Source organism: Panthera uncia, chromosome E1 (genome assembly GCF_023721935.1).
Source record: "Panthera uncia isolate 11264 chromosome E1, Puncia_PCG_1.0, whole genome shotgun sequence".
In the NCBI taxonomy this organism is placed as follows: domain Eukaryota; kingdom Metazoa; phylum Chordata; class Mammalia; order Carnivora; family Felidae; genus Panthera; species Panthera uncia.
In genome coordinates, this window is record NC_064814.1 from 59,709,109 (window position 1) to 59,736,458 (window position 27,350).

The following is a 27,350-nucleotide window of genomic DNA, read 5'->3' on the forward strand; positions in this document are numbered from 1 at the left end:
AACAGTTCTGATTCACAACGATTTATTTAAACGACCGTCCTTTCCGCCCCTGGTTCGTGGCGCCCACTTTTTCACAAATCAAGAGTCTGAGTGTATGTGGTTCTAAGACTTCGCTGCTTCCTACCGCGGTCTGTTTACTCTCGTGCCCAAACCAGTTTAGCTTTTATGGGTAAGTCTTGATATCCAGGCGTGTGACTCTCTCAAATATGTTTTGGTGACCACTGGCCCTGATATGTCCCCTCACTTATTAAGGTCTTCTTTAACTTCTCACAGTAGCGTTTTATATTTTTCTGAGATACGTCTTGCCTATCTTTCATTAGAAGTTTTGCTGCGTATTTGATGTTGTTGAAACTATCGTAAATTGCATCCCTTTGGATAGAATGTGTGATTTTTTGCAGATATGTATGAAATACAACCAATTTTTACATATCAGTCTTGGATCCAGTAACATTGTGAAACTCGTGTCATTTCTAATTTACAGAATTTTCTGCATATCCAGGCACATCATCTGTGAATAATGGCAGTATCACTTAATTACTTCTGATCTTTATTTATACCTTTAAAAAAGTTTTTTTTAATGTTTATTTCCGAGGCAGAGAGAGACAGAGCATGAGTGGGGGAGGGGCAGAGAGACAGAGAGACACAGAATGCTAAGCTGTCAGCACAGAGCCCAATACGGTGGCTTGAACTCACAAACCCTGAGACCATGACCTGAGCCGAAGCCGGTCGCTGAACCGACTGAGCCACCCAGGCGCCCCAGATTTTATTTTTTTTAAGCACACCACACCCAACATGGAGTTTGAACTCATGACCCCGAGATCAAGAGTCCCATGCTCCATGGACTGAGCCAGCCAAGCACCCCTGGGGTCTTGCTTTTACAGTTAGGTAGGTGGAATCTGACTTGGCCTACAGTCAAGGGTTTTTCTTTACAGCTAGTATCATGGTACTTCATAGTCCCTCCAGGGATGAAAACCACAGCAAGCAGGGGTCCAGACACTCAGCGTTGGGGTCCACAGAAGGCAGGTGTCCTCAACACCCATAAACACAATTGGTCCCCTGGTTAGGCTTTGCTAAGGGCTAAGTTTTGGGTTTGAGTCTGACTCCGGGACTTTGCTTTCCCGGAGGGCTTGAGGTTCCTCCTGGACCTGGAGAACCACGGAAAGTTCCCAGTGTTGGCTAGCTTACTTGGCAAAGCACAGAGCCCTCTCCCAGTCTGGGTTGGGAGCTCCACTCTGGCCTTGGTCCTGGGCTCATTAGCCACAGCCCGTTCCATTTCCCCCAACTCAGAAAGGTCCCCCCGTCTCAGAAAGGGTTCTCAGTTCCAGGCAGGCGCACAAAGATCTGCAGTGTCAACGCTGGGCCCATTTATTGCCGGGAATGCTAGGGAATCACCGAGAAAATCAGCCAATGGCAGAAGCCACACACACCGCGCCCCCGCCCCCCAGCTCCTCTCCGGATTTATTTGACGTGAGGACCTAATTGACGGCCAGCAAGAGCGGTGCTCCCTATCTTCAGGGAGGATGCAAAATCCTGCCAGCTTTCGTGGCACTGCCGGGCCGGTGCGGTCCCCCTCGTGCACCCTCTCCCGGGTCAGATTTCTCAAAATGTAGGCTTTGTTCAGGATAAAATGAACCAAGGGCAGAGGCCCACGTGAACGTTTCTGGCCTCAGCCAGCTGTGAGGGTCTCGGCGGTGTGGAGGGGAAAGCAGAAGGCCCTCTCTAGCCCGGGGCACGCACAGGAGGGGGATCCAATCGATCACAGAAGCACCAAATGTAAGGTGTCAGCATCCGCAGTGGGGGGAGGGGGGCTGATCAACTTTAACGTCGGCTGATCAGCAGCATCGTCCCTGCAAATCTGACGTCCAAGGTGGGGCTCAGTTCTACAGTCTTGAAACTAAGGGTTTTACTGAGCCTAGCCAGGAAACTTCAGCAGCCTCCCCCCACCCCCAGCCCCAGCCCATCAGAGGACTTCGGGAGGTGCCAAAATGTCCGGGTTGAGTCAGGCCCTGAGTGGGGCGTGGCCCGTCCTGGGATCGACCCCTCCAGGCACAGAGCGCACTCTGTGCAGCCTTAAAGGTCTGGGTTTACGGACAGGTGTCTCTAGGACCTCCTATCCGGCACCTCCCCCACGCCCATCATCGCCGACAAGGGATAAGGAAATCGGCCACCCGAGGCTGGTGTGGACAGAGATGCTCGGAGCCTGGCCTGGAGCTGCCGGGGCGGGGGGGGGTCCGGTGAGGGGGGCGAACAGGGTTGGAGCACGTGCTGACATTCGGGCTGTGGACTCGGATCCACTTCATGGATGGGCTCTGTGGCTGGTTTGTGGCCACCTCGGTCCCCAGGCCCGAGGTGAAGAAAAGACAAAGGCTCTCCCACTCTCCCACTTGATTTAAATAAGTCATATTAACTGGACGATAAGTGTGAGTTCCAGCCCTGATTTCTCTCAGGATGACTCACTCCAGGCTTCTTTTGAAATATCAAAATATCAAATATCAAATATCATTTTCCTCTCTTGCTCCTTGCCACCGTCGGGGTCCTGCCCTGCAGTGGACATCTGCATCTTCAGGACTTGGGCATCCATGGCCCCACCCCACCCCATCGGTGAGATTTAGGGACACAGCTCCGCTAGGGGACACTAGAGCCTGGTCCTGGTCCAACAGGCAAGGCCGTTGGAGGAAGGAACCCCCCCCCCCCCCCACACACACCACCACCACCCGGGGCAGGTTGTCATGTTTCTCCAGGAAGAGAGCCCCCCCCCCCGGGGGTGGATCCCCCTCCTCCAGGAATTGTGGGGTTTGGGGGAAGGGAGACTAGGATTCTGCTCTTGGGATTGTTATTCCCGGACCCCGGAGGGTTCAGTATTTGAAGGTATGTGTGATCGTTCTCTTCTAGATGTTTCTGTCTTTTTTTGCATGTGGGTCCAGATTGGGACCATCTGCCAGGTATGGTCCATGGGACTTTCTCAGCTCTCCATTTAATCTGTTCCTTCCCCCCAAACCCCGCCAAATGCTAAGAAGAGCCACCCCACACACAGGTTCCAGGGATCAGGACCACCCTCACCCCCTTACCAGGAAAGCTAGAGGAATTTAACCAAAGGGCTAATGGGTGGTGGCCCAGAAAAAGTTCTGCCCTCAGCCCCACCCATCAGCACCCAAACCAGCTGAGCGCAGGTGTGCTTTCCGCTCTGTGAGACACCCCTCACTGGCCCCCCAGCTAGTTCCAGTCCCTTCTTTCCTCACCTTCACGGGTATTAAAGAAAACACCCGTGCCCCGACCTCGGGGTCCTAGGAGGTGCCGCTCCCAGGGGTGGCTGACAACAGTCTGGCCACAGAAACCACCCCAAGCACAGGAATGTCAAAAACACGACCACCCTACCCCGGGTGGGACTCGAACCCACAATCCCTGGCTTAGGAGGCCAGTGCCTTCTCCATTAGGCCACCGGGGCGTGCCCCTGGGGCGCAGGCTCCCTGGCCAGCACCGCCCCCTTCCTCGCGCGGGCACCTCCACGGGTCTCTGAACGCCGGGCTTCGGGCAGTATAGGCGCGAGAGACCCGTGGAGGTGCCCGCGCGCCGATGCTGCCGGAGGCCCCGCGTTCAGGGCGACGTCTGTCCCCTGCATGTTGCTGCGCGGCTTCTTAGTTTCCGGCCGCGAGCGGGCGGGGAGTCCTGGCACCACCCCCACCCCCGTGCCCCGTCCCGTCGGGTCCCGGTGCCGCCCCAGCTCCGCAGCCGCCCGAGTCCCCGCCGCGCCTCGCGGGGGCGAAGGTGGGGGCCGGGCGGCCGAGGGAAGCATCCCCGCGCGTGCGTCTCGGGAATGGACCGCAGAGGCCCGAGCCGAATCCCTCCTCCCCTTTGTGGTATCGGGGGACACTTGGGGGGACCATCCCTCGGGTCCCTTCCCCTGCGGCGAGGTGGGCGATCAGAGTCCCTAAGGGCCCGACCCGTCGTCTTCGTTCTTTGGTTTGAGGTACGGTGCTTGTTTGGGGGACGAGCGGCCCTGCGCCGGAGCCTTGGGCGTCCCCGAGTGTCCAGATTCTGCTGGTTCCGAGGGGTGGTGGGGGTGGGGGGTCGAGAGCAAGAAGCCGGGAAGGTGTCTCGCCTTTATAGTGCGAGCACAGATAGGACAGGTGGTGGCTGCGGTTTTCTCCTGCTGGGGAGAAGTGTCCCTCACTCCGCGTCGTGCAGAGGGACCCCGCTGGGAAGGACCCCGGGACCTGAGGACAAGGAACGAGGTGGGGCGAGAGCCGGGACCCTCCGCACTCGCACTCGGACCCGCGCAGGCCCCTGTCCTCCGACAACGCCCTCGGGACTCGGACCCAAGACCCTGCTGCCGGAGAGGCGGCCGCAGCTCCCCCGGATTCTGGGCGCCGGGCGTGCGGACTCCGCGAGCCCAGATCCCAAGCCTTGCCACCTGAGGTCGCAGGAGGTGGCTCGTTTCCTTCACCGCGGGGGCGTTAGCGAGCGAGTCGTTTCACGTTCAAAGATTGGGACCTCGTCCCCAGGCCTGGAGGGGCGGCTCCTCCGTTTCCCCCCCCCACCGCACCCCCAGAACCTCTGCAGCCAAGTCACCGGAGGCTTCAATACAAAGGACAGAGCACCCAGGGGAGGTTCCTGTCGCCCGGCTAGCTCAGTCGGTAGAGCATGAGACTCTTAATCTCAGGGTCGTGGGTTCGAGCCCCACGTTGGGCGGGTGTACCTTTTGGGCTTCAGCAGGCTTTTCAACAACTCCTAATCCCCACCCTGAGATCTTCCTGAGAAAACAAACCTCTGGTTGCTCATTCTATGACAAGAGAACGCGGTTCGTGGGTGTAACCTTTACCCTCAAGGGAGACATTCTGAGGCTCTTTATCTTTAGAGTTTTATTTTTTAGGGGCGGTGGTGGCTTAAGCCTAGAAAGGCAGAGCCAAGCCTACAGGGGCAGGTCCCTATAGGTGGGGTCTAGGTCCTTTCCCCTACGGACTGGGTCCCCCTGCGTCACTCACAGGCGTGAGTCGGCTTTGGGTCAGTCAGGATCAGTCCGTGGGGCCTTCTCCACCCCTCATCCCAGATGACTCTCACATCCTCCACCTTCTCCAGGGGTGGGTGATGAGGTTGTCAGACCGCAGGGTAGGCCCAGATGGGGGTAGTGGAGGGGGAAGCATCAGATCTGTGCACCTGGGAACCCAGAACAAGAGATGATCCGTCTCCAGAGAAGGGGAGTGGGCACGGGGTCAGGCAGGAAGGGGACACCGATCCCGGACGCCTCCACAGTGTGGGAACTAGGTGAAGGGGCCGAGGATCCTCCCTGGTCCCCCTGCTTACGGTTCTCCTTCCTTTCAGACTCAACTCTTCTCCCCACTCAGTCTGCTGTCCTTGAGGAGGATGAGCTGAGGCTCTTATCCCAGGGACATGGCCTGAAGTCCACCTTGGGTCCACCTTTTATAGCCCTGGACCTGTGGGTGTAAGTGAGGCCTTCACCTAGACATTGTGGGCTCCCAGCTTGAACAAATCTTACCATCTATCTGTTGTGAGGCCCAGACCAACCTGGAACCCATAAAAGAGAATAACCCAGATGATACGCCAAGATGTGGCCTCCTGGCACTTTCCAGACACATTCGATTCAGACCCCCAGGAGTGAGATGCCTCCCCTGCCCTCAGTAGCCCTTTGGGACACCCTGGCCCTGCAGGGATGGGCAGAGAAAGCCAGGAGCCCAGGTGATGGTGAAGACAGCAGAGGGAATAAGGAACGGACACGTTTAGAATTAAACCTGACCCCAGTGACAGGGGCCAATTTCTGGGGCTTTCTGCTCTCCCCACCCAATTGCAGGTGGCTCTACTCCCTCTGTGCCTGCCTTCCTTACTCCAGCCTGGCAGTGCTTCCCTGCAGGGACCCCTCCCAGTGTCTAGGAGACCCTGTTCACAGCCCTCCTGTCGCTGGGAAACTGTCACCAAGTTGGTACTCACTGTACCCCCAGCCTCAGCCTCAGGGGAACTCTGTGCTTTCTGGAGAGATCCTGGGGGGGGGGGGGTTTCCTTGGCTTGTGGGCTGGGGCCTTGAGCCTTCCCCTAGATGTGAAACGTGCAGAACACACATTCTGGGCAGTTCTTTTAAGGCTGCAGGAGAGCTACAGGACTAGGCTCCACTATTTTCCATCTGGGCCCCACAGATCTGGGCCCCCGAAACCCAGCGTCTCAAGGACCTCAGTTTATCCAGCTGTGAAGTGGGGATAATCCCAGCTCGTGACTCAAAGATTTGTTTGGGATATTAACTTACTTAACTTTTTTTTTGTTTTTGTTTTTGTTAAGTATTTAGAACACTGCCCTGAGACATTAACTCCTGTCCCAGCTTCAAGTTTGCTTGCCGGCCCCAGTCCTCCTTCCTCACTGAACCGGGCGACTCCCGGCTGGTGGAAGCCCAGGTTTTCTTTCTGAGGCCCCTCTTAGTTCTCTCTTTTCCGGCCTCTTCTGCTTTCCCATTTCACACTCCTCCTGACCCCTTTGGGCAGGAACCTGAACAGTCTCTTGTCCCAAATTGGCAGACCCTGGCTCTGCCCCACTCCCTGCGAAGGAGCTGGATCCCAAGGCCCGAACTCAGTGTCAGAGTTCAGCAAAGTATTTCAAGGGAATGAGGAATCGAGGGGTCAGGCCTGTTTTCCCGCCCCTGAGAAGGGGCCCCAATGATCAGTAGTTTGTGAGTTCCAGTGTCTGTTGCGTCTTTCCCCGCCCACTCCCGTCCGCGGCCAATGTAGAGCGCTCCAGCCCAGGAAGACAGGCGCCGCTGATTGGAGGCAGAGCATCGGTCCCGGTTTGCGACCAACTGCGGGTGAGCTGTGTCCCTCGCAGTCCACCCTGGGCACAGCTGCAGTTCTCTTTCCTTCGCTGGATGCAAGCCTGGGCCGGAGACGAGCCCTGCCCTGCGCGCTGCCGCGATCAGCTGCGTAGCTGGGAAGCGGTGGGTTGGGGAGAGGCCGCGCGGTTCGGTCTTCCTTCCGCTGGGGCCGCTCGTGGACCGTTGATGAGCCTAGAACTAACCCTCGGTCCGAAATCTGACAGAGGCTGCGAACCCGCGAACCCACAGGGCCGGCTTCACAGGTGCACGCGCTGACAACTGAGCTATCGGGGTGATTTCAGCGCTTCCGCGTGCGTCAGCGGCAGAAGAAGGAGGGAGAGACGTGTCGTGGTGGCTCGTTGGTCTAGGGGTATGATTCTCGCTTTGGGTGCGAGAGGTCCCGGGTTCAAATCCCGGACGAGCCCCCCCTCCGTTTTCCCGTCCGCGTTTTCAGCGGAGACGGCACCCACCAGGCGGAGGCTCCTGATGGCACAGCCCGCGTGGGACCTAGGGCACCGTGAGCCGTGAGACGCACATGGTCTGTATCTCCCGTGGCTGGGAATCCGCGGCACCGAGGTTAAAGGAGACCACTCCGGGAAGTAAGAGGAGGTTATCTAAAGTAAGGCAAAGTGCATCGTTGGTTCTTCTGGGAGTACAGATGATCCCCGCTGGAGTCTCAGGTGAGTCCTACCCTTAACTTGATTTTTTTTTTGGGGGGGGGAGGGAGGAGGGGAGAGAGGGAGCGACACCCTGGATTCCGTGGGCAGAATTTCATTCCCCCGGGCTTGCCCAGATGACAGCTCAAGGAAATGCGCGCCATGGATGGGGAGGGGTGGTGGTTAGGTGGTCAGACAGCACAAAGAGAACCCGCTAGCCCAGATCTGCCGGGTCCTCGGGGGGTGGGTCGCGCCTGGACACGGGGAGGGACACAGAGACAGCAGAGTGCTGGGAACCCGACCCCCGACCCCTGGACGCAGTCCTTTTGCCCCGAGGGCGGTGTCCTCATCCTCCCCACCACCTGAGGACCTGAAGACCCTCCTCCCGCCCCTGCTGAGCCGGGGAGGGCATCCCTGAGCCGCCCCGGTGCGGGGTCTGGTTGATGGTCTGATCCATCCCCCTCCAGGGGCCAGCCCTTCCGGGCCGAGGTCACCCTAGGGCAGGAAGGTCGCTGGCCGCCTGGTTTAGTCAGCTTCGTGGGTTGTAGGCTCCACGTCGGAAACTCGATGTCTTGGTTTGATCTTGCCAGGGGCGGGAGAGGGGAAAGCAGCCGGGAGGAGCTCCTGCAGAGTGACCACAGGGCGGCGCGGGGACGCACGGACCCCCTGCCCGGCTGGCCGCCCTTGCGCGCCAGGGGCGGAGCGCGAGCGGAATCGGCGGAGGCCACCTTGTTGCGGGCACGCAGGAACCGTCCCCCACTTTATGGGCGCAGGGAGTGTTAGGTTCCCTCCACGGCCGTGGATCCCAACCTCTAGCCCTTCTCCACGGATCTGAAACCGATTCATCTCCCCGTGCTGCTCCGCGGTTCCCGCCCTGGAAGCCCTATCGGTCACAAAGAGGAGATTGGACACGAGCTGCAGCAGGGCTCGTTGGTCTAGGGGTATGATTCTCGCTTAGGGTGCGAGAGGTCCCGGGTTCAAATCCCGGACGAGCCCTTCTTTTTGTCTCCCCGTGGATCGGAGAGCTGGCCCGAGACCCCCACCCCCAATCCCGCGCCAGGCTCCACCGGGGGAGGGAAGCTTAAAAAGGCCTCAAGCTGGCTCAGTGCCGCCCACCGCTGCCTTTAAAATTTAATTGGGGCCCAGTCGCCAAAGCGTTGATAGAGCCATGTCTCTAAATGCTGCTTTGTCGGTCGGAATTGGAGGCACCGGGGTGGGAGAAAGATGTCCTTCCTTCCTGTGCACCAGGACGCCTTTGGCGCGGCCAGGCGGGGCCCCAGCGCGGTCCCGGGCTCAGGAGTGCGGGAGCTTGAGGACTGGCCATGGACTTCTGGTATTTGCAGCGTGGCCGGAGGGACCCCCAGACGCCGAGCCCTTCCCCCCACACGTGGGCGTGGCCTCCTGGGGCTCTCCCCGCAGCCCCTGCCCGCCCTGGTCCCTGCCTTGGTCCCTGCCCCAGCCGGGTCCCCTCCCCACTTTTCTGCAGCTCCGGCTGTGTGTGGATGGGGGTCGCCTTCGCCGCGTGAGAAACGGACCGGGTCCTGCCAACACGACGAAGCTTGAAAACCTAAGCATTTGAAGAATAGTGGGCGTATTGGTCTGAGACCGTGAACTCACTCGTTGCCCCATCAGCTAAAAGGTCAAACAGATGTTAACACTTTAAAACTGTATTAGAGAATAATATGTTGCACGTGTGACTAAGCCCGACCGACCACGTTCAAGAGCTCTGCAAGGGTGGACGCTGTTCTGCAGAACCTTGAGGCGGGGATGCTTCAGGTGCCAAATTCCTATAAAACACTCCCTCAGCGGGGAAGGCACCTTTCCTCCCAGTACCGGACCCGAAAGGAAAGTGGGACTCAGGGGACAGGGATGAACTCCTCCAGCCTTTCCCTGCCCGTCGTCGGGCTCCGGGGCCCAGGGAAAGCACTTCTGTGGAGTTGCAAGTTCCCAGCAGATGCCTTCAGCATGTGTGGAAACAAGAGTGCCATGGTGTGCCAGGACCTTCTGCCTCTTAGAGGATCTGAAGGAGGTTACACCGGAGAGAAGGAAGCAAAAGAACGTGGTGGTGGAGAGGCCCGTGGTGTTGGACAACTGTTAGTGGCACGGTCTTCCTTTGTGTTGAGGATGGTGAGTTTGAGAGCTCACTATGAACCAAGGATCATGAACAATCCAATTCTGTGTACTTGAGGACCGATTGGGGGAAAAAAACACAAAACCCTCAAGTAGAAGATTTAATTTAAAGTGACCCATGAATGGTACGTCCTTGAGCCCCTGGCTGAAATCAACAGCAATTTTCTGTGCAGACACGCTTTTATTCTAGGTCTCACAGAATTCCATACATCAAGAAATTTAGAAGGGAAATGGGCAACTCACAAAACAAACAAGAACAACAAGGAAATAAGGCACCATGAGCAACAACCAGTGAACAACAAGCAATGGAAATAAAATTGCCAAGATTTCAGATGCTAAGATTGGAAGACACAGATCATAATACAACTAATCTTACTATGCATAAACTAATGGAAGACTAATTAAAATATCTTTGAGAACAGAAGCTATGTAAAATGCTCTAGAAGATTGAAAAAGATGTAAATTCTTCTAAAAATAAAAATACACAAAAAGTGAAACAAAATTCAATAGATGTATCTAACAGCTTAAAAAGGTGCAGAAATAGTAAATGAAAAATAGGTCGAAATATATACCACAAAACCCAAAAAAATCCCAATATGATTACAGATTAAGCAACACACCTTAGAAGTTCCATGATTAAAGAACAAATTACAAAGAAAGTTCAAAGAAATACATACTTTGAAATAAATGATGGTGAAAATACTGTATACCAAAACCTGTAAGACCTAGCTAAAGCAGTAGTTGATAGTCTTAGATGCATATAATAGAAAAGAAAGGTTGAGTACTAATGTCAAGAAGTTAGAAAAAGAACAGCAAAAATAAACCCAAAGAAGTTAGAACAAGGGAAAAAATAATAAGATAGGAAATCAGTGAACTAGAAAACAAGCATACTATAGAGATTAATGACAAATCCTGAAGCAGATCTTGAAAAAAAAACAGTTATTGATAAAACTTTGCAAAAACTGATTACAAAATAAAGGAAGAAGACATACAACCCATATCAGGGATAAGAATGACTTCACAGTCATTACATAACTTAAAAGCATATGCTAAACAGCTTTGTGAAAATTTAGAAAAATACATAATCCTTTGAATTAAAAAGCATGCCTTGTGCCTGAGTGGCTCAGTCAATTAAAGCATCTGACTCTTGATTCAGCTGAGGTCTTGATCTCAGGATTGTGAGTTCAAGCCCCGTGTTGGGCTCTGTGCTGGGCAGAAAGCCTTCTTAAAAAACAAACAAACAACAACAACAACAAACATGCCTTAATGGGATCAAAATGGAATAAAAATGTAAATGGCCTTTAAATTAATAAATAAAATGAATCAATGGTCAAAAATTATCCTCCAAAGAAAATTATTGACTCAGATGGCTTCAGTGGGGGCATGCTACCAAACATTCAAGAAACTAAATTTTAATCTCACACAAAATCTTTCACAGAATAGAAGACGGAATCCCACAACACATTTTACGAGGCCAGCACAACTCTGATATGAAAACTAAACAGCACGAGAAAGAATTTTAAAAGCACATAATCTATAATCTCATGGAAATGGATGTAAATTCTGAAACAAAATACTAGCAAGCCAAATCTTATGACATATAAGAAGGATAATATTCCATGGCCAAGTTGAGTTTATCCTAGGGAATGCGAAGTTTATTTGACATTAGACAAATCTGATGTATGCAACAAATTCAAGGAAAAGTATTCAATATAATCTAACTTCCATTTATGACTTTTAAAATTCTTAGGAGGGGCGGCTCAGTGGGTTAGGTGTATCACTCTTGATTTTGGCTCAGGTCAAGATCTCCTGGTTGGTGCGTTTAAATGTTGCTTGGGGCTCTACCCTGACAGTGCAGAGCCTGCTTGGGATTCTCTCTCCCCCTCTTTCTACCCTCTCCTGCTCATCCCCCCCCCCAAATAAATAAATATTTAAACAAATTCTTAGCAAACTAGCAAGAGGAGATAACACCCATAATCACCAAAATTATCTACAAAATACTACGGCAAACTTCATACTTGATAGTGAATCCCTGGCAATATTGTCTTTGAGATTGGACATACAAGGATGCTGCCACTCTTTCTATTGAACATTTTGTTGGAGAAACTGGGCCACTCATACACTGCTGATGGGGAAGGAAAACGGCCCGGCCACACTAGGAAACAATGTGGCAGTGTCTTTAAAAGGGAAACAGATAACTACCATATGACCTCGATTGCACCTTTGGGTATTTTTTGGGTGTTACATGTTTGTAACAGCCCCCCCCCCCAAAAAAAAACACCAAAAAAAAAAAAAAAAAACACACCACCCCAAAAAACCCTGGAAATAATCCAGATGTCTGTCAAGGGGTCAGTGTTTAAACTAACTGTGGTACATCCTGGCTTAGGCTTTCTCTCCGCCGCTGGCTCCGGCCCCTTCACCCAGCTGCGGGGGCTACTCCTCCTGCGCCTGACGCCAGGTCGGCCTCGGCGGGCACAGGGCCCAGGCGGGTTCCCCAGCTAGAGGCCCCGAGGACGGGAGGGAAGTCCTGGGCTGGCAGCACCCTTGCTGCAGTGGGGAATTTGTGTGGGGCCCGGGGGTTTGGCTACTGAACCGTCCCTGGTGCTCAGGTCCAATTCATTGCTTTACCTGGTTCCCATGAACTTCAGATCACTTTAGCATCTAGAGTCGCGACCAATGGGCGCCCGGCTAGCTCAGTCGGTAGAGCATGAGACTCTTAATCTCAGGGTCGTGGGTTCGAGCCCCACGTTGGGCGGGTTGTTTTCTTGGTTTGGGCCATAAAACTCTGCAGGAGGAGTTTAGGAAGTCGTACGGACACCGGGGGCTGCGCCTCCCCGCAACGTGTCCCACTGACCTAGAATCGAAAGACACGCAAAGCTGCCCCTCCTACCGGGAGCCCCGCGCTGGCTTTTGCCCCAAGGTGTCGCCAGGGTGCTCCTGGCCACGAGGAATGTCTGCAAAGTGACTTCAGGGAGGCGCCGGGACGCACGGACCGTCTACGTGGCCTTGGGCTCCTTACTGCGTCAGAGCTGAGGCGGATTGGGGGGGCGTGAGGGGCCCGCCCACCCGCTTCTGAACTCAGCCCTTCCCCGCGGGTGTGAAATCCGAAGCTCCTTCTCGCGTCACTTCCCTGGTCCCGCCTGTCCCAACCCCCGGGTCCCCACGAAGTCATAAACAGAGCCGGAGGCACGCGTCCCTGTGGCTCGTTGGTCTAGGGGTATGATTCTCGCTTAGGGTGCGAGAGGTCCCGGGTTCAAATCCCGGACGAGCCCTGTTTTTTTTTTGTTTTTTTTTTGTTTTTTTGTGCAAAACCCTCTCAGAGATTGAGGAATTGTCCCGGGACCTCAGCCACTGGGCGTGGAAACAGGACACTGCAAGAGAGAATTAAAAGAGAATCTTTGAAAGCCTACGGTCGACCCCGGGTGCTTTTTAAAAGTTTTTAGATTGGAATCCTGGGGCTCCAGACGTGCAGGCCTCCCCGGGGAGGGCGCTCCTCCCGCGGCTGAGTCAGGTTTAGTGCAAGGCCAGTAGTTGGGGGAGGGGAATCCGTGAGAGGCAACGCTCCCCACAGTCACAACTTTGAGGTTCAAGTCCAGCAATGCCCGGGTGGCATTCAGAGGCCCGCTGCTGAGCATCCAGGATTTCATACGCCGGCACGACTGCGGGGGCAGAGTGGGGTGCGCACTTGGGGAGGCGCTCGGGCCCTTCTCCCTTCTCCTTTCTTCCCCCCCCCCCCCCCCCCATTTCCTTGTCCCCCCCCCCCCCCCGCCTTGGTCCCAGAGCCCGCCAGGGGACTGAGTGCAGTCACGACTAGGGTCCTGTGCTACTCTCTGAACGTCAGGCTGTGAGGTCCAGGCGATTGGAGACCCAGGTGGGGTTTGACTTTGACCCCTAAGGAGTTCCAATCCCTGAGAGCTGCTTTCCACCACGGGTGAAGGGTCCCGCTTTCTGGGCAACTGTGGGCAAATCTCAGGCCAAATCTCTTTCTTCCAGAGCCCATGCAAGCCCCCGCGGCTGTCCGTCGAATCAGATTTCCTGGGGGGAGTCATCCCTGTCCCAAAGTTTTTTTGTTGGTTTGTTTTTAACCTTTATTTATTGTTTCTAAAAAATTGTTAGTAGTTTTGAGGAAATTGCTACAAAGAAAACCACCAGGAGAGACTTACAGTTTCCAGTAACACAAATGGGCGGGGTTGGGGGGGGGGGAACCAACCCACTGGCTAAAAACAACGGGAAATGATGGATATTCAAAACAAACACACATAAAAGCGATGAAGAGCTTTCGAGAGAGTTAAAAAAAAAATTCCTGGCCGCATTTACACGGATGTGGAAAACCACGGGGGTGCGTGGATCCCCAAACCTGCGGGACGCACCGAGCGCACTTGCCAATTCTCCGCAAACAGGCAAGGCGAAGGCAGAGAGCAGAACTTGCTCCTGAGTTCCGCCTTGAACCTGTGGCCCCGCGAGAGGAGGATGCATGGATGACCCCTGTCCCGCCCCCACGGGCCGCCAGCTGCGGCTGGACAGCGCGTTTCAGGGGGCCTCCGCCTCCTCCCGCTAAAATGCAGATGATTTTAGATAAAAGGCGAGCGAGTGCGGAGACCTCTCTCACCGGAAGGGCGAGGTCCCCCTTTCTCCCGAATTTTGTTGCACAAATGATAAAGGATAAATTTGGAGGTATGGCGAGGGAGGCTCCGAGGTCCCGGAGATCTTAGGGCGATGGGGAGAGAGAATCATGAGCGGCTCCAGATTCTGCTGATTTTTTTTTTTTTTAATCGTTGGCTATATTACAAGCCTCAGTGAATAACTGGGGGGAGTGTTGCGAGGAAAATTGCAGGGTGTGTGTGCACGATACCCGGACCTTCGGCTCCAGGCAGCCCTAAGCGGAGGGGTTTGGTCTGGCGCTCGGTGCCAGTTCTCGCGCGCGAGCCTGGAAAGGTGAGGCCCAGGGTAGAATCTTCCGGGTTGTCTCCATCCCCTGGATGTCAGCCAAGCCCGGAGTTGTGGCGCCCAGCGCGGGACCGCGGCGCAGGAGGCTCTGACTTCGGCCCGCGGGGGAGCCTCGGAGAGCCCGGAGGGTCGCCTCCTCCCTGCACGCTGTAACGGCCCCGCACCGTCTACCTCCCAGCCCTGCGCTCTGCGGGGTCATTGGTCACGCTGGGCCCGGAGAGGACCGAACACTTGTCAACGACACAGCCCGGTGGCCAGGCCCAACGCTCCACCGTCTGACCCAGCCGGAGCCCCCTGCTGCACTCTGAATCCATTCATCCGAAGGAGAATCCAGTGCGTTTTTGAGCGTGGGACCCCTTCTGGAGCAAACAGAAGAGCCAGACTCCGCGAGGCCTGTGGAGGAGCTGCAGGAACGCAGGCAGAGGGCGCTGCGGGTGGCGACTGCGCCCCCTTGCGCGGGACCTCCGCGGGGAGGGGGCGCTTGTTTCCAGGAGGGTGGCTCTTCCCGGAGGCTGGAATACACACTACGGACTCGGCCTGGTTTTGAGTAAAAACCCAAAGCAATCTCTGGATCACTTTCTAGCCACTAAGCAAGCATCTTGGCGGTTGCCCCAGTGGCCTAATGGATAAGGCCCTGGCCTCCTAAGCCAGGGATTGTGGGTTCGAGTCCCACCTGGGGTAGTCGGGTGGGTCTAACCTTTACATGTTAGAGGGACGTTTTAGGTTCTAGGAACCGTATCCCGAACGAGGTGAGGGGGAATCGGGCAGTCACCTCATGCTTCCAATGTTCAAACTTACAGGAGCCCAAGTCCAGGGGCCTGAAAGATTCCAGTATGAGAGAGATGGGATCCTATTTCCCTAAAATGGCAACTCCCAACCCTCAGCCCTTTTTGCAGGACTGCCCAAGAAAGAAACGGTGTACAAAGCTGTGAACACGCAGAAACACACAGGGGAGGGGAGAGAAAAGAGACTCTAGCAAAATGCAGAGTATGGAACTCGACAGGTACACAGAAAATGTGGAGAACAGACGTTGCACCTGTGATATAAATGTCAGAATTGAATGGGCGCTTGGCAAGAATTGAGGTGATGCCGGCCAGCAATGACATTGTCTTGATCTGGGTTAAGATTATGGGTGATTTTCTGCTTGGGCTTCTGTTGTTTCAATATAATTACTTCTGTGACTCTTTATAGTTCCTCCAGGGCCTCACTGTTAGAATCTCAGTGTCAGCCCAGGATTTGGTGTCTAGCAAACGATGTCTTTGATTGACATGTGACTCAGCATACTGGTGACTGAAAGGTCCCGTGTCCCCGGAAATACCACGCCAGGCTTTTGAGCTTGCTAAGGTGCCCCATCCGGAATTGAATCTCAGACTACCCACCTCTAGTGCTTTTTTTCCCCCCTCATTTTCCTTTTCCTCTTTTTTTTTTTTAATTTTATTTTAGAGGGAGAGAGAGTGTGCCGGTGGGGCAGAGAGAGAGAGAGAGAGAGAGAGAGAGAATCTTAAGCAGGCTCCATGCTCAGCGTGGTGCCCTACAAGGGGCTCAATCCCACTATCCTGGGATCAATGACCCCAGCGGAAATCCGGAGTTGGGAACTCAAAGACTGAGCCACCCAGGCACCACCCCCTTATCCCCCTTTAAATAATGAAAGTGAGCAGGGCTAGTATCCTAACGGGGGAGAGAGAATCAATGGCCCCTGAGAAGATGACTAGTGTGTTTTGTGTTCAGGTTAAATGTGGGTGTGCTCTTTTAAGCTGCAGACCTGGAGCCTGGTGAGGAAGAAAACAAAAATGAAAAGCAGCAACTTCCTCTGATCTGGAATCCGACTCCCTTTTTTCTTCTGTCTTAAAAATTAATTTTGGGGGCTCCTGGGTGGCTCAGTCAGTTAAGCTACCAACTCTTGATCTCAGCTCAGGTCTCGATCTCAGGGTCATGAGTTCAAGCCCTGCATTGGGCTCCACACCAGGTGTGCAGCCTACTTAAACAACAACAACAACAAAACATTTTGCTAACTGCGGTATTACCAGTAGGGGCTTATAGTAGGTGCTCAATAAACACTTGAGTGGGGCGCCTGGGTGGCTCAGTCGGTTAAGGGTCCGACTTCGGCTCAGGTCATGATCTCATGGTCTGTGAGTTCGAGCCCCGCGTCGGGCTCTGTGCTGAGTGCTCGGAGCCTGGAGCCTGTTTTGGATTCTGTGTCTCCCTCTCTCTCTGACCCTCCCCCGTTCATGCTCTGTCTCTCTCTGTCTCAAAAATAAATAAACGTTTAAAAAAAAATAAACACTTGAGAGAATGAAGACTCTCTTAGGCGAGTGGCTTTGGGTATGTTCGGGCCCCTTTGGGACCTACAGCTTATGGGAGACACAAGCTCTCAGCGTGGAGACGTATTCCTGCTGGGTGGGTTTTGTTGTTGAGCCCCTGCCTCAGGATCCTGGGCCTTGGAGTCCCTGAGCCACCTGCTGACCAGGAGACCTGGGTCGAATCCTGCTGGGCCGTGTGCACGTCCACGTCCCTAGACTTGCACACTAGGCAGCAGAGGAGGGCGAGAAAGCCGACTTGCCTCAAATACATGCCCAGTAGATGTCCTCGAATGAAACTTCTTAAGTTGGCAAGACTCAGATCTTTTGATGTGCCTAGTCCTATATCATTTAAATTAGATTTTTATATTCTCAACCTTAGCATTTTTGACAGCGTGAGCCAGATCATTCTCTGTGGTAGGGGGCTCTCCTGTACAGTGTGGAATGTTTAACAGCATTGTTGCACTTTATTTTCTAGATGCCGGTAGCACCCCCATAGTTATGACGACTAAAGATACCCCCATATGTCCAGTGTCTTATGGTTGTGAGCCACTTGTCTAGAGAATCAAGCCCATAAACGTTGGTGCAAACAGTTCTCATTTGAGATCAGACAGGAGGGCTAGTTTGGCACAGGGCCAGGTACAGGGCTGGCCGGAAATCAGCCTGCTGTGGCCAACCTAGAAGGCAGCTTGGTCAGGAAATGGGCTATGTACAGGAAGCTAAACAAATAAGTTAATGTATTGAGGTTAATGGGAACCAGATTTCTCAGTGATGGAAATGGGAAAAGAGAAGCCTTCCATTAATCCTATGGTGTTGTATTGGAATCGGAGGTATTAGTGATTTTATCTGAGAGCTTGGTAAAGGTTGCGTCACTGGGAAAGATGGTCGTGGTAGTGAGTTTGTAAAAACAATTTTTTAAGTTTATTTTGAGAGCGAGAGAGAGCACGTGCACAAGTGGACGAGGGGCAGAAAGAGAGAGAGAGAGAGTCCCAAGCAGGCTCCACGCTGTCAGAGCAGAGTCTGACATGGGGCTGGACCTCATGAACTGTGAGATCATGACCTGAGCTGAAATCCAGAGTCGGAGGCTCAAGTGACTGAGCCACCCAAATGCCTCTATGACATATTGCTTTCAACATTCCTTCATAATCATTGTATCAATCACTTATTTCACTGGGAATTAAAGAATGAAGGTTTCTTAGTTCTATCATTTTTCTATATTTCTTTTTTTATTTTTATGTGAATGTAAAATTAGACAACATAAGATAGATCATTTTTTTTTACATGGAATGTTTCATTTCATTTCATTTCATTTTTTTTTTTTTTTACATCCAAGTTAGTTAGCATATAGTGCAACAGTGATTTCAGGAGTAGATTCCTTAGTGCCCCTTACCCATTTAGCCCATCACCCCTCCACAACCCCTCCAGTAACCCTCTGTTTGTTCTCCATATTTATGAGTCTCTTCTGTTTTGTCCTCCTCCCTGTTTTTTATATTATTTTTGCTTCTCTTCCCTTGTGTTCATCTGTATCTTAAAGTCCTCATGTGAGTGAAGTCATATGATATTTGTCTTTCTCTGACTAATTTCGCTTAGCATACTACCCTCCATTTCCATCCACGTAGTTGCAAATGGCAAGGTTTCATTCTTTTTGATTGCCGAGTAATACTCCATTGTGTATATGTAACCCATCTTCTTTATCCATTCATCCATCGATGGGCATTGGGCTCTTTCCATACTTTGGCTGTTGTTGATAGTGCTGCTGTAAACATTGGGGTGCATGTGTCCCTTTGAAACATGCACCCTTGGATAAATACCTAGTAGTGCAATTGCTGGGTTGAAGGTTAGTTCTATTTTTAAGTTTTTGAGGAACCTTCATACTGTTCTCGGAGTGGCTGCTCCAGTTTGCATTCCCACCAGAAGCGCAAAAGAGATCCTCTTTCTCCGCATCCTCACCAACATCTGTTGTCGCCTGAATTGTTATTGTGAACCATTCTGACAGGTGTGAGGTGGTATCTCATGGTGGTTTTGATTTGTATTTCCCTGATGATGAGCGATGTTGAGCATTTTTTCATGTGTCGGTTGGCCAGCTGGATGTCTTCTTTGGAGAAGTGTCTATTCATGTCTTTTGCCCATTTCTTCACTGGATTGTTTGTTTTTTGGGTGTTGAGTTTGAGAAGTTCTTTATAGATTTTTGGATACTAACCCTTTATCTGATACGTCGTTTGCAAATATCTTCTCCCATTCTGTTGGTTGCCTTTGAGTTTTTCTGATTGTTTCCTTTGCTGTGCAGAAGCTTTTTATCTTGATGAGGTCCCAGTAGTTCATTTTTGCTTTTGTTTCCCTTGCCTCCGGAGACGTGTTGAGTAAGAAGTTGCTGCGGCCAAGATCAAAGAGGTTTTTGCTTGCTTTCTCCTTCAGGATTTTGATGGCTTCCTGTCTTACATTTAGGTCTTTCATCCATTTTGAGTTTATTTTTGTGTCTGGTGTAAGAAAGTGGTCCAGGTTCATTCTTCTGCATGTCGCTGTCCAGTTTTCCCAGCACCACTTGCTGCAAAGACTGTCTTTATTCCGTTGGATACTCTTTCCTGCTTTGTCAAAGATTAGTTGGCCATATGTTTGTGGGTTCATTTTTCTATATTTCTTAATTGGCATTGTTCTGTAAAGAAGAGCTTTCCCCCCAAAATGAACCCAAGATGAACTTCAGATCATTTTTAAAAGACAGAGTACATGCTAAATTCTTTCTCTTTAATTATTGATTTTCACCTCCAGTTAGAACACATTACCTTATATTTTTCTCTTTTTTATACTATTATTACTGATTCTAGATTTTAATATTTTAAAGTGTTGTAATTACTTATAGTTATTATTTATTTATTTGACGCCCAAATTGTTTCAAATTTGGCCAGTGGGGGGGAGCCTTTTCAATATCACATCTTTATTCCTTTTTAAAGATCTCTATTTATTCACATATCTTTACTTTGAAAAATTTCAAGCCTAAAGAAAAAGAAAAATGTGTGGATATAGTGGTTCATTTGAATGTCATTTGCAGTTTAGAAATGTTCTCATTGAACTTTGAGTATTTGCTTATTTACTTACATACATATAATGTGCTATACCCACCTTATCTTATTCCTGCCCAGACTTGCAATCAGCCCTTTCTCTATGGAATCCTAATTCTTTTTAATAGGAAATGGTGTTTAGAAGCCAAGATCTAGGTGCTAGGAGTGCTCACTGATACTGGGTTATCATTAATTGCAGATTTTGTTTTTTGTTTAGTTCACCTTTTAGAACAGCTTACTAATTTATCTTTTTGTCTTACGTGTTCCTTCTCCAATCCTTTGTACAACTCAGCTGTTGGAGCAAAGAGTGGATCTTAGTAACTAGATTTTTTGTTCAAGGACATTCCTTCCCATTCCCATTCTTTGTATCTGTTTGGGAAACTCCTCCCTGCCTACATTTAGTCATGATGATAATGTACATCACTGGATTCCCACATGGAATGCATTGGGCTTGAGACCCAAGACTACCAAAACATCCTACTCTCCCATCCAGAATGATTGGTTCGGATTTGGGCATATGACCCAAGAAGAAATTATCATGGTCTCACCTGAAGTTAATAAATAAACACTGGTAGGGGCACCTGACTGGCTTAGTCGATAAAGCAGGCAACTCTTGATCTTGGGTCCTTGAGTTTGAGTCCTATTTTGGGGGTAGAGTTTACTAAACAAAATCACATGTTTGCTTTGGCAGCACATATACTAAAATTGGAACGATACAGAGATTAGCATGGCCCTTGCGCAAGGGTGACACGCAAATTCGTGAAGCTTCCATATTTAAAAAAAATTGCGAAGCCTCATTCCAAACCTCTGAACCACTCCACGGTGCCTACACTGGAAAGGGAATAAATCTTTAAAAATAATTTTAGGGGTGCTTGGGTGGCCCAGTCAGTTGAGCACCGACTTTGACTCAGGTCATGATCTTGTGACTTCAAGACCCGTATCAGGCTTGCTGCTGTCAATACAGAGCCTGCTTTGGATCCTCTGTCCCCCTCTCTCTCTGCTCCCATGCTCTCTCTCAAAAATAAATAAAACATTGGGGCGCCTGGGTGGCGCAGTCGGTTAAGCGTCCGACTTCAGCCAGGTCACGATCTCGCGGTCCGTGAGTTCGAGCCCCGCGTCAGGCTCTGGGCTGATGGCTCGGAGCCTGGAGCCTGTTTCTGATTCTGTGTCTCCCTCTCTCTCTGCCCCTCCCCCGTTCATGCTCTGTCTCTCTCTGTCCCAAAAATAAATAAAAAATGTTGAAAAAAAAAATTAAAAAAAAATAAATAAAACATTAAAAATAATTAAAAATTTTTTTGACATGCATTTATTATTGAGAGACAGACACAGAGCGTGAGCAGGTGAGGAGCAGAGACAGGGGGAGACACAGAATCCGAAGTAGGCTCCAGGCTCTGAGCTGTCAGCACAGAGCCCGATGCGGGGCTCGAACTCACAAACTGCGAGATCATGACCTGAGCCGAAGTTGGTCGCCCAACCAACTGAGCCACCCAGGTGCCCCAAAAAATAATTTTAAAAGGGGGCACCTGGGTGCCTCAGTTGGTTAAGTGTCTGACTCTTGATTTTGGCTCAGATCATGATCTCATGGCTCATGGGTTCGAGCCCCACACCAGGCTCTGGTGCTGGTGGTGCAGAGCCTGCTTGGGATTCTCTCTCTCCCTCTCTCTCAAGAATAAATAAGTAAACTTAAAAATTTTTTAAAGAATTAAAAAAAAAAAAACATGGGTAGAGAGAAGTTCTATGTGCCCAGCGATTGCTAGTTTAGGAGGATGTGAGTTTGGAGGTACTGGTGGCCATCTTATCTGCCACATGGAGAGACACAGTCTGTAGAACGAAGTCAAACAGAAGCTAACAGAATAGAGAGATAAGAAATACATGTCCTGATGTCATTAGTTGGGTCCCTGAATCTAGCCCTGCCTGAAACCTGCAAGAAATTTGGACTTTGCAATTACATCAGCCAATAGATTCCACTTCTTAAACTGGTAGGAGTTGGTTTTCTGTCGCTTGCAAACAGTGTCTTTAGTAATCCAGTGACTACTTTCCCCTCCTCCACAGATTTTTGATAATTCACATGGTGAGGTGGTTTTAGGCCAATTTTTGGAGATAGAATGTACAGAACTTGATATCTGATAACATGTATCTTATGGAGACCTGGGGATTCCTATGGCCCTGAAGTTCTTACCTTGAGTTACTCGGGACAGGTGAATGATATTTATTAAGACATCATAATCAGCATGAAGAATACATTCTTTATAAATAACCTAAGTGTAAGATCAGTTAGAGTAACACTGGTCTCCAGAAGACTTTTTTTAGTGATTCAACTGGCACTTCTGATTGAGGTGGATGGTTTTTAAGAGTAACTCTTTAATATTATCAGCTTAGGAAAGTAAATTTTTCAGTGCATAAGACCAAAAGCTTTATGGGCGCCTTAAAGCCAGATCTTGCCTTCAGTGCTATGTAGTGATACTTACTGGACTCAGAAATTCTATGTTCCTCATTGACACCCATGTTATACTAATTTATAAATGGACTCAATAATGGTTCATAGTCTACCTCAAATTAAATATATAATAAAAATATAGAATATAGGAGGATAAAAAACTTGTCAGCTGACCCTGTATAAAAATGACTACTGCTATCTGAAGAGAAACACAAGACACTGTTTACAAATGATATTTATCCAGAACGCAGATGACTGAGCAGAGGACGATAGATGTAAATATCACTTAACATCTTTAGCTTCTACGTCCTGGACATGGTTCGAGCCCAGTGCATCGATGAGGTTAAGGGTCATGAGGTGTTTAACTCAAATTACTTCATTTTCACAACTGTACAAGGTGAATATTATTTTGTGATTCTGTGAAGGTTGATAGATTTCTCAAGATTACACAACCGGTAATGGCAGATCTGGGAATTAAGGACACAGCTGTGTGAATTCAAAGTTTATTCTCTTAATATGTAGCATCATGTATATTTCCTAACAAGGACACTACCCCAGTGGGAGTGGAGTATAAAATATAGGACTGTAAGTTTTCTCTAGTAGAAAAGTTCTTGGTGATGATTTCCCCCAAGATTGTTGCCAAGCCCTAAAGCAGTAATTGCGTAACTCCGACAATAGGTCTTTATTACCAGTGTTGGACCTAAAAGAGCCCGAGGAGGAAAAGGGACAATTACTTGCTCCTTTTCTCTAATGAGTCTCTTAGGGAATATGGCCCTAGTGGCCATGGTGGCTCTCGTAAAGAGCTGGCCCTCTGATTCTCTCAAACATCCTTCCTGCACCAAGGGTTGAGTCTCTGTGCTTTAGCCCTTGTTCATGCAGACTTAGCCTGAAAACCCCAGTGACAAGTCCATTCCCCTCAAACCAATAATCTCTGGCCAGGTCTGGAAAAGTGAAGCAAGCTTGGGACTCCTGGTGACTGTCATAACTGCCCTTCTTTCCGGGTAAGAGTCAGATCAGTGGGGCTTTACCAATCACTGATTGTTAAGGTGGAAGCCTTTGCAGGGGCAGGCCTCGCTACATCTTTCTTTTAAGTGGAGCCAAGGAAACAGTTCTGAGATCATCAATCATCCCTTGTGGTCATATATGACCATCTATGCCTTGTCTGTTTATGAGACCTGAACTGTAAGGAAAAACAATTGGCCGAGTGTCTGCCCATATATCTGGATTATTTCCATTTCCATTTTACAAGTTAGACTAGAGGGAGCTCCGTGGATATAACCAAGAAGGACTGGCTCAGAGCACCATAAATTGCTCAGAAAATGTGAGCCCAGGAAGAAGCAGCAGCAATGTTACCATTCTGAGTGATTACTGATAACATCTACAGAGGAAACATCTTCACAATGTGTAGCATGTCCGGATTAGAGATGATGCAACTGAAAAATGTTCTCTAAGGCAACACCACTAATGACAACAAAGACATCAATATCCTCTATTAAGGCGTATGCTTACTATATTTCAGTCTCTGTGGTAACCACAGAGCGTGTGTTCTCCAGTACTATGAATATTAATGTCTCTATTAATATTTTTATATCTTTAGTGATTTATGACACTATTTAAAGATACGTGATCATGGTAGAAAACTCAAACATACAAAGAATTTCCGGACAAAACCACTGTCCCAATCTCTCAATGTCCTTCCAGAGGCATGGCCCTCATTTTGATATTGAAAGAATGCACGCACAAAAAGGCCATCAGTGGCCAAAACACACAGGGAGCAGGGTTCTAATGCCTCACCTGTGTCACTCAGTTTTTCTCCTAGGAGTCTTCTTAGTTGCACAACCTTGACCATCATTTTCAAGGCTTTTGAATTTTTCCTGCATTGTCTGCCTCTGGGCACCAGCTTCTAGCCCCATGAGAGGAGCAAACCAGTCGAGTGTCTCCGAGTTCCTCCTCCTCGGGCTCTCCAGGCAGCCCCAGCAGCAGCAGGCCCTCTTTGCGCTCTTCCTGAGCATGTACCTGGCCACGGTCCTGGGAAACCTGCTCATCCTCCTGGCCATCAGCGTGGACCCCCGCCTGCACATCCCCATGTACTTCCTCCTCAGCCACCTGTCCTTTGTGGACATCTGCTTCTCCACCACCACCGTCCCCAAGATGCTGGCCAACCACATCCTTGGGACTCAGGCCATCTCCTTCTCTGGGTGTCTCACACAGATGTATTTTGTGTTCATGTTCGTGGACATGGACAATTTCCTCCTGGCTGTGATGGCCTATGACCGCTTTGTTGCCATATGTCACCCCTTACACTACTCGACAAAGATGACCCAGCAGCTCTGTGCCCTGCTGGTTGCTGGGTCATGGGTCATTGCCAACCTGAATGTCCTACTGCATACCCTGCTGATGGCTCGACTCTCGTTCTGTGCAGACAATGCCATCCCCCACTTCTTCTGTGATGTGACTCCCCTCCTGAAACTGTCCTGCTCTGACACCCACCTCAATGAGGTGATGATTCTGACTGAGGGTTCTCTGATCATGATCTCTCCATTTATTTGCATCCTGGCTTCGTATGTCCATATTACCTGCGCTGTCCTGAGAGTTCCGTCCACGAAAGGAAGATGGAAAGCCTTCTCGACCTGTGGCTCACACCTGGCCGTGGTTTCCCTCTTCTATGGCACCATCATTGCTGTGTATTTCAACCCTCTGTCCTCACACTCTTCTGAGAAGGACACAGCAGCTACTGTGATGTATACCGTGGTGACCCCCATGCTGAACCCCTTCATCTACAGCCTGAGGAACAGGGACTTGAAAAGGGCTCTTGGAAAAGTGGTTGGAAGAAAGACATTTTCTGTCCGATGAGAGAATCAAAGCTGAATCTCATTTTCATGAAAACTTTTTTTTTTTTTTAATCAACTGAGTATCAGAGAGCAGATGTTTTGTCAAAGGGAGTCTGGAAACAAACTTATTCATGTCTGTGCTAGGGGAATGTAGATGGCAGTTGTTACTTACTTACTTACCTGTGGCCTGAATTCACCCGTACTCCTGCTGCATCTACCAGTAATGAGATTTCTTTTTTAATGACTAACTTTTGAATTATTTTACACCTAAGTCAAGTGTTTCCTTTTTAAATGGTCTGTCTGGAAGGATACAGGTGACACATATTTTTGAACATTAGAATTACCTGGAAGCTTTTATAGTCCACTGATGTCCAAGATCCAACACTGACCAAATAGGTCAGAATCTCTGGGGGTGGGGCCACAACACTGAGATTTAAAAAGCCTCAGATGATTCTAATGTGCAGTCAGAGTGGAGAATCTTTGGTCCTTGTTGTATTCCTTACATGTCCTCTGTCTTGGTCGGTCATAAAAATTGGGTCACAGGAATGATAACAGAAATTAGTTTTGAGGGATGCCTGGCTGGCTTATTCAGAAGAGCCCGCAACTCTTGATCTCAGGTCATGAGTTCAAGCCCCACGTGGGTGTAGAGATGACTCAAAAAAAAAAAAAAAAGATTTGAGACTCAGGCAAAAAGAATAGAGTAAAATATGAGGGCTAAAGTGGGTAATAAAATTTCAGGTGAGGCTCAGAGGCCCAGGTGGGCAAGTGGCCCAGAGTTTCAAGAGGCAAAGCAGCACAGAACGGGGAAACATTTCGATGGCGAGGATCCTGGTTGGCTTTCATACCATGGAGCGTGGGGTCAGTAGGGCAGTCTTTGATTCCAGGGGAGCAAATGAACACTTCCTGTTCCCTCTGCCTGGACCAATTCCCCCTACTTTCTTCTCTGTGGCATGAAGGAACACACACCCCCTATCAACACCCTCCTGCACTTTCAAGAAGCAAGTCAAATGTCACCTTGTCATCCACGATGGCTCCTGATTCTCTCTTCTGATTATTGAGCTCTCTCTTTTTTCCTTTGGTTTATTCTTCCACTCCAACAAGTGCTTTCCACAGATTACGAACTCTTCCATACCCCAATTCACATAGTATTTGCCTTGTACCCCAGTGCCTGGCACTGCTCCCAGACCAAAGCCTAGCTGAAAGGAAAAAAATAAAAGGGTGAATGCATACTGCCTTAGTTTTAATTTGGACATTATTTCTTGAGTAGGAGTTTTAAAAATTGCTTCATTTTAAACCAATGTTAGGTAATACCTAACGTGCCCTGCACAATATGGAGCACCAGAAATCATAAAGAATAAAGCAAAAATAACCTGCAGTCTTGCTGCTCCAAGATGGCTGCTGTTATACACCTGTGGATATAATTTTAGAAAAGTTGCCTGAAATCTTGCCATATAATTTTGTGTTCCAATTTTCCACTTCCTTCTTACCATGTCAGTAGAAGTCTTAGAAATGTGATTTTAATGGCCACATAATATTTGGTCCATTCACGAATGCATTCCCTGACTCTGAACAATTTCGAGTGTTTCGGTACTACAAGAAATGCTGCCACATACTTCCTGGTGCATAATTCCCTGTTTGTGTCCCTTAATCCCACATGTAGCCTCCCTGACCAATTTCTTCAGCTTGCAATAGAAATTAAGGTCATCACTTCCTTATGTCTTCATTATTTCTGCCCCACCTTACCTGTCACTTATTATCAGGGGTATCCAGTCCTTTCTTGGTGTCAAAGCACCCAGAAGCTCATTCAGAGGGATCAGCCAGTCCTCCTTTCCCACCCAGGTGAAGAGAGAGAACCGGAAGTTGGACCCGTCCATTGGCATGATTGTGTGAATGACTAGCAAACAGTGCAGCTCCTGAATCTCAGTCTTGTGTGGTCTGCTGTAGACCTTTTTGCTGCAGCATTGATGATTGTGGCTCACAACCCTTTGGGGACAACTCTTGCACCCTCCTATGGGCTCAGGTTGCAGCTATCCGAGCACAAATTTACTTTATTCTCCACTGAAGTCTGACTCTGGGCCATGGTGGCTACACCCACAGGGGCTTCCCGCTCCACTGTGTCAACCAAGAACACCAGCTCATCTTTACCCTTCTACCTTTGACACCCTCTCCGAATCCTTGGGGGGGGGGG

The 27,350-nt window shown here is 50.0% G+C and overlaps 1 protein-coding gene, 7 non-coding genes and 1 pseudogene across 8 annotated transcripts in view; 8 read left to right on the forward strand and 1 right to left on the reverse strand.

The window, feature by feature from the left end:
* Nucleotides 1-3,372: 3,372 nt before the first annotated feature.
* Nucleotides 3,373-3,445, reverse strand: TRNAR-CCU (transfer RNA arginine (anticodon CCU)). The gene has a single exon. It is a non-coding gene; the product is annotated as a tRNA-Arg (tRNA).
* A 1,171-nt stretch (nucleotides 3,446-4,616) lies between these two features.
* TRNAK-CUU (transfer RNA lysine (anticodon CUU)) lies at nucleotides 4,617-4,689 on the forward strand. The gene has a single exon. It is a non-coding gene; the product is annotated as a tRNA-Lys (tRNA).
* Nucleotides 4,690-7,161: 2,472 nt separating this feature from the next.
* TRNAP-UGG (transfer RNA proline (anticodon UGG)) lies at nucleotides 7,162-7,233 on the forward strand. The gene has a single exon. It is a non-coding gene; the product is annotated as a tRNA-Pro (tRNA).
* A 1,155-nt stretch (nucleotides 7,234-8,388) lies between these two features.
* TRNAP-AGG (transfer RNA proline (anticodon AGG)) lies at nucleotides 8,389-8,460 on the forward strand. Its single transcript has one exon. It is a non-coding gene; the product is annotated as a tRNA-Pro (tRNA).
* Nucleotides 8,461-12,276: 3,816 nt separating this feature from the next.
* Nucleotides 12,277-12,349, forward strand: TRNAK-CUU (transfer RNA lysine (anticodon CUU)). The gene has a single exon. It is a non-coding gene; the product is annotated as a tRNA-Lys (tRNA).
* A 445-nt stretch (nucleotides 12,350-12,794) lies between these two features.
* Nucleotides 12,795-12,866, forward strand: TRNAP-AGG (transfer RNA proline (anticodon AGG)). Its single transcript has one exon. It is a non-coding gene; the product is annotated as a tRNA-Pro (tRNA).
* A 2,283-nt stretch (nucleotides 12,867-15,149) lies between these two features.
* TRNAR-CCU (transfer RNA arginine (anticodon CCU)) lies at nucleotides 15,150-15,222 on the forward strand. The gene has a single exon. It is a non-coding gene; the product is annotated as a tRNA-Arg (tRNA).
* Nucleotides 15,223-20,573: 5,351 nt separating this feature from the next.
* Nucleotides 20,574-20,673, forward strand: LOC125927789 (uncharacterized; annotated as a pseudogene).
* A 3,503-nt stretch (nucleotides 20,674-24,176) lies between these two features.
* LOC125927229 (olfactory receptor 1F1) overlaps nucleotides 24,177-27,350 on the forward strand; it is a 4,661-nt gene continuing 1,487 nt past the window's right edge. Inside the window, exon 1 of the mRNA XM_049637385.1 lies at nucleotides 24,177-24,830. Within this exon, the coding sequence (XP_049493342.1) occupies nucleotides 24,243-24,830 (588 nt within the window). The 5' untranslated portion in view covers nucleotides 24,177-24,242. The remainder of the gene's footprint in view (nucleotides 24,831-27,350) is intronic.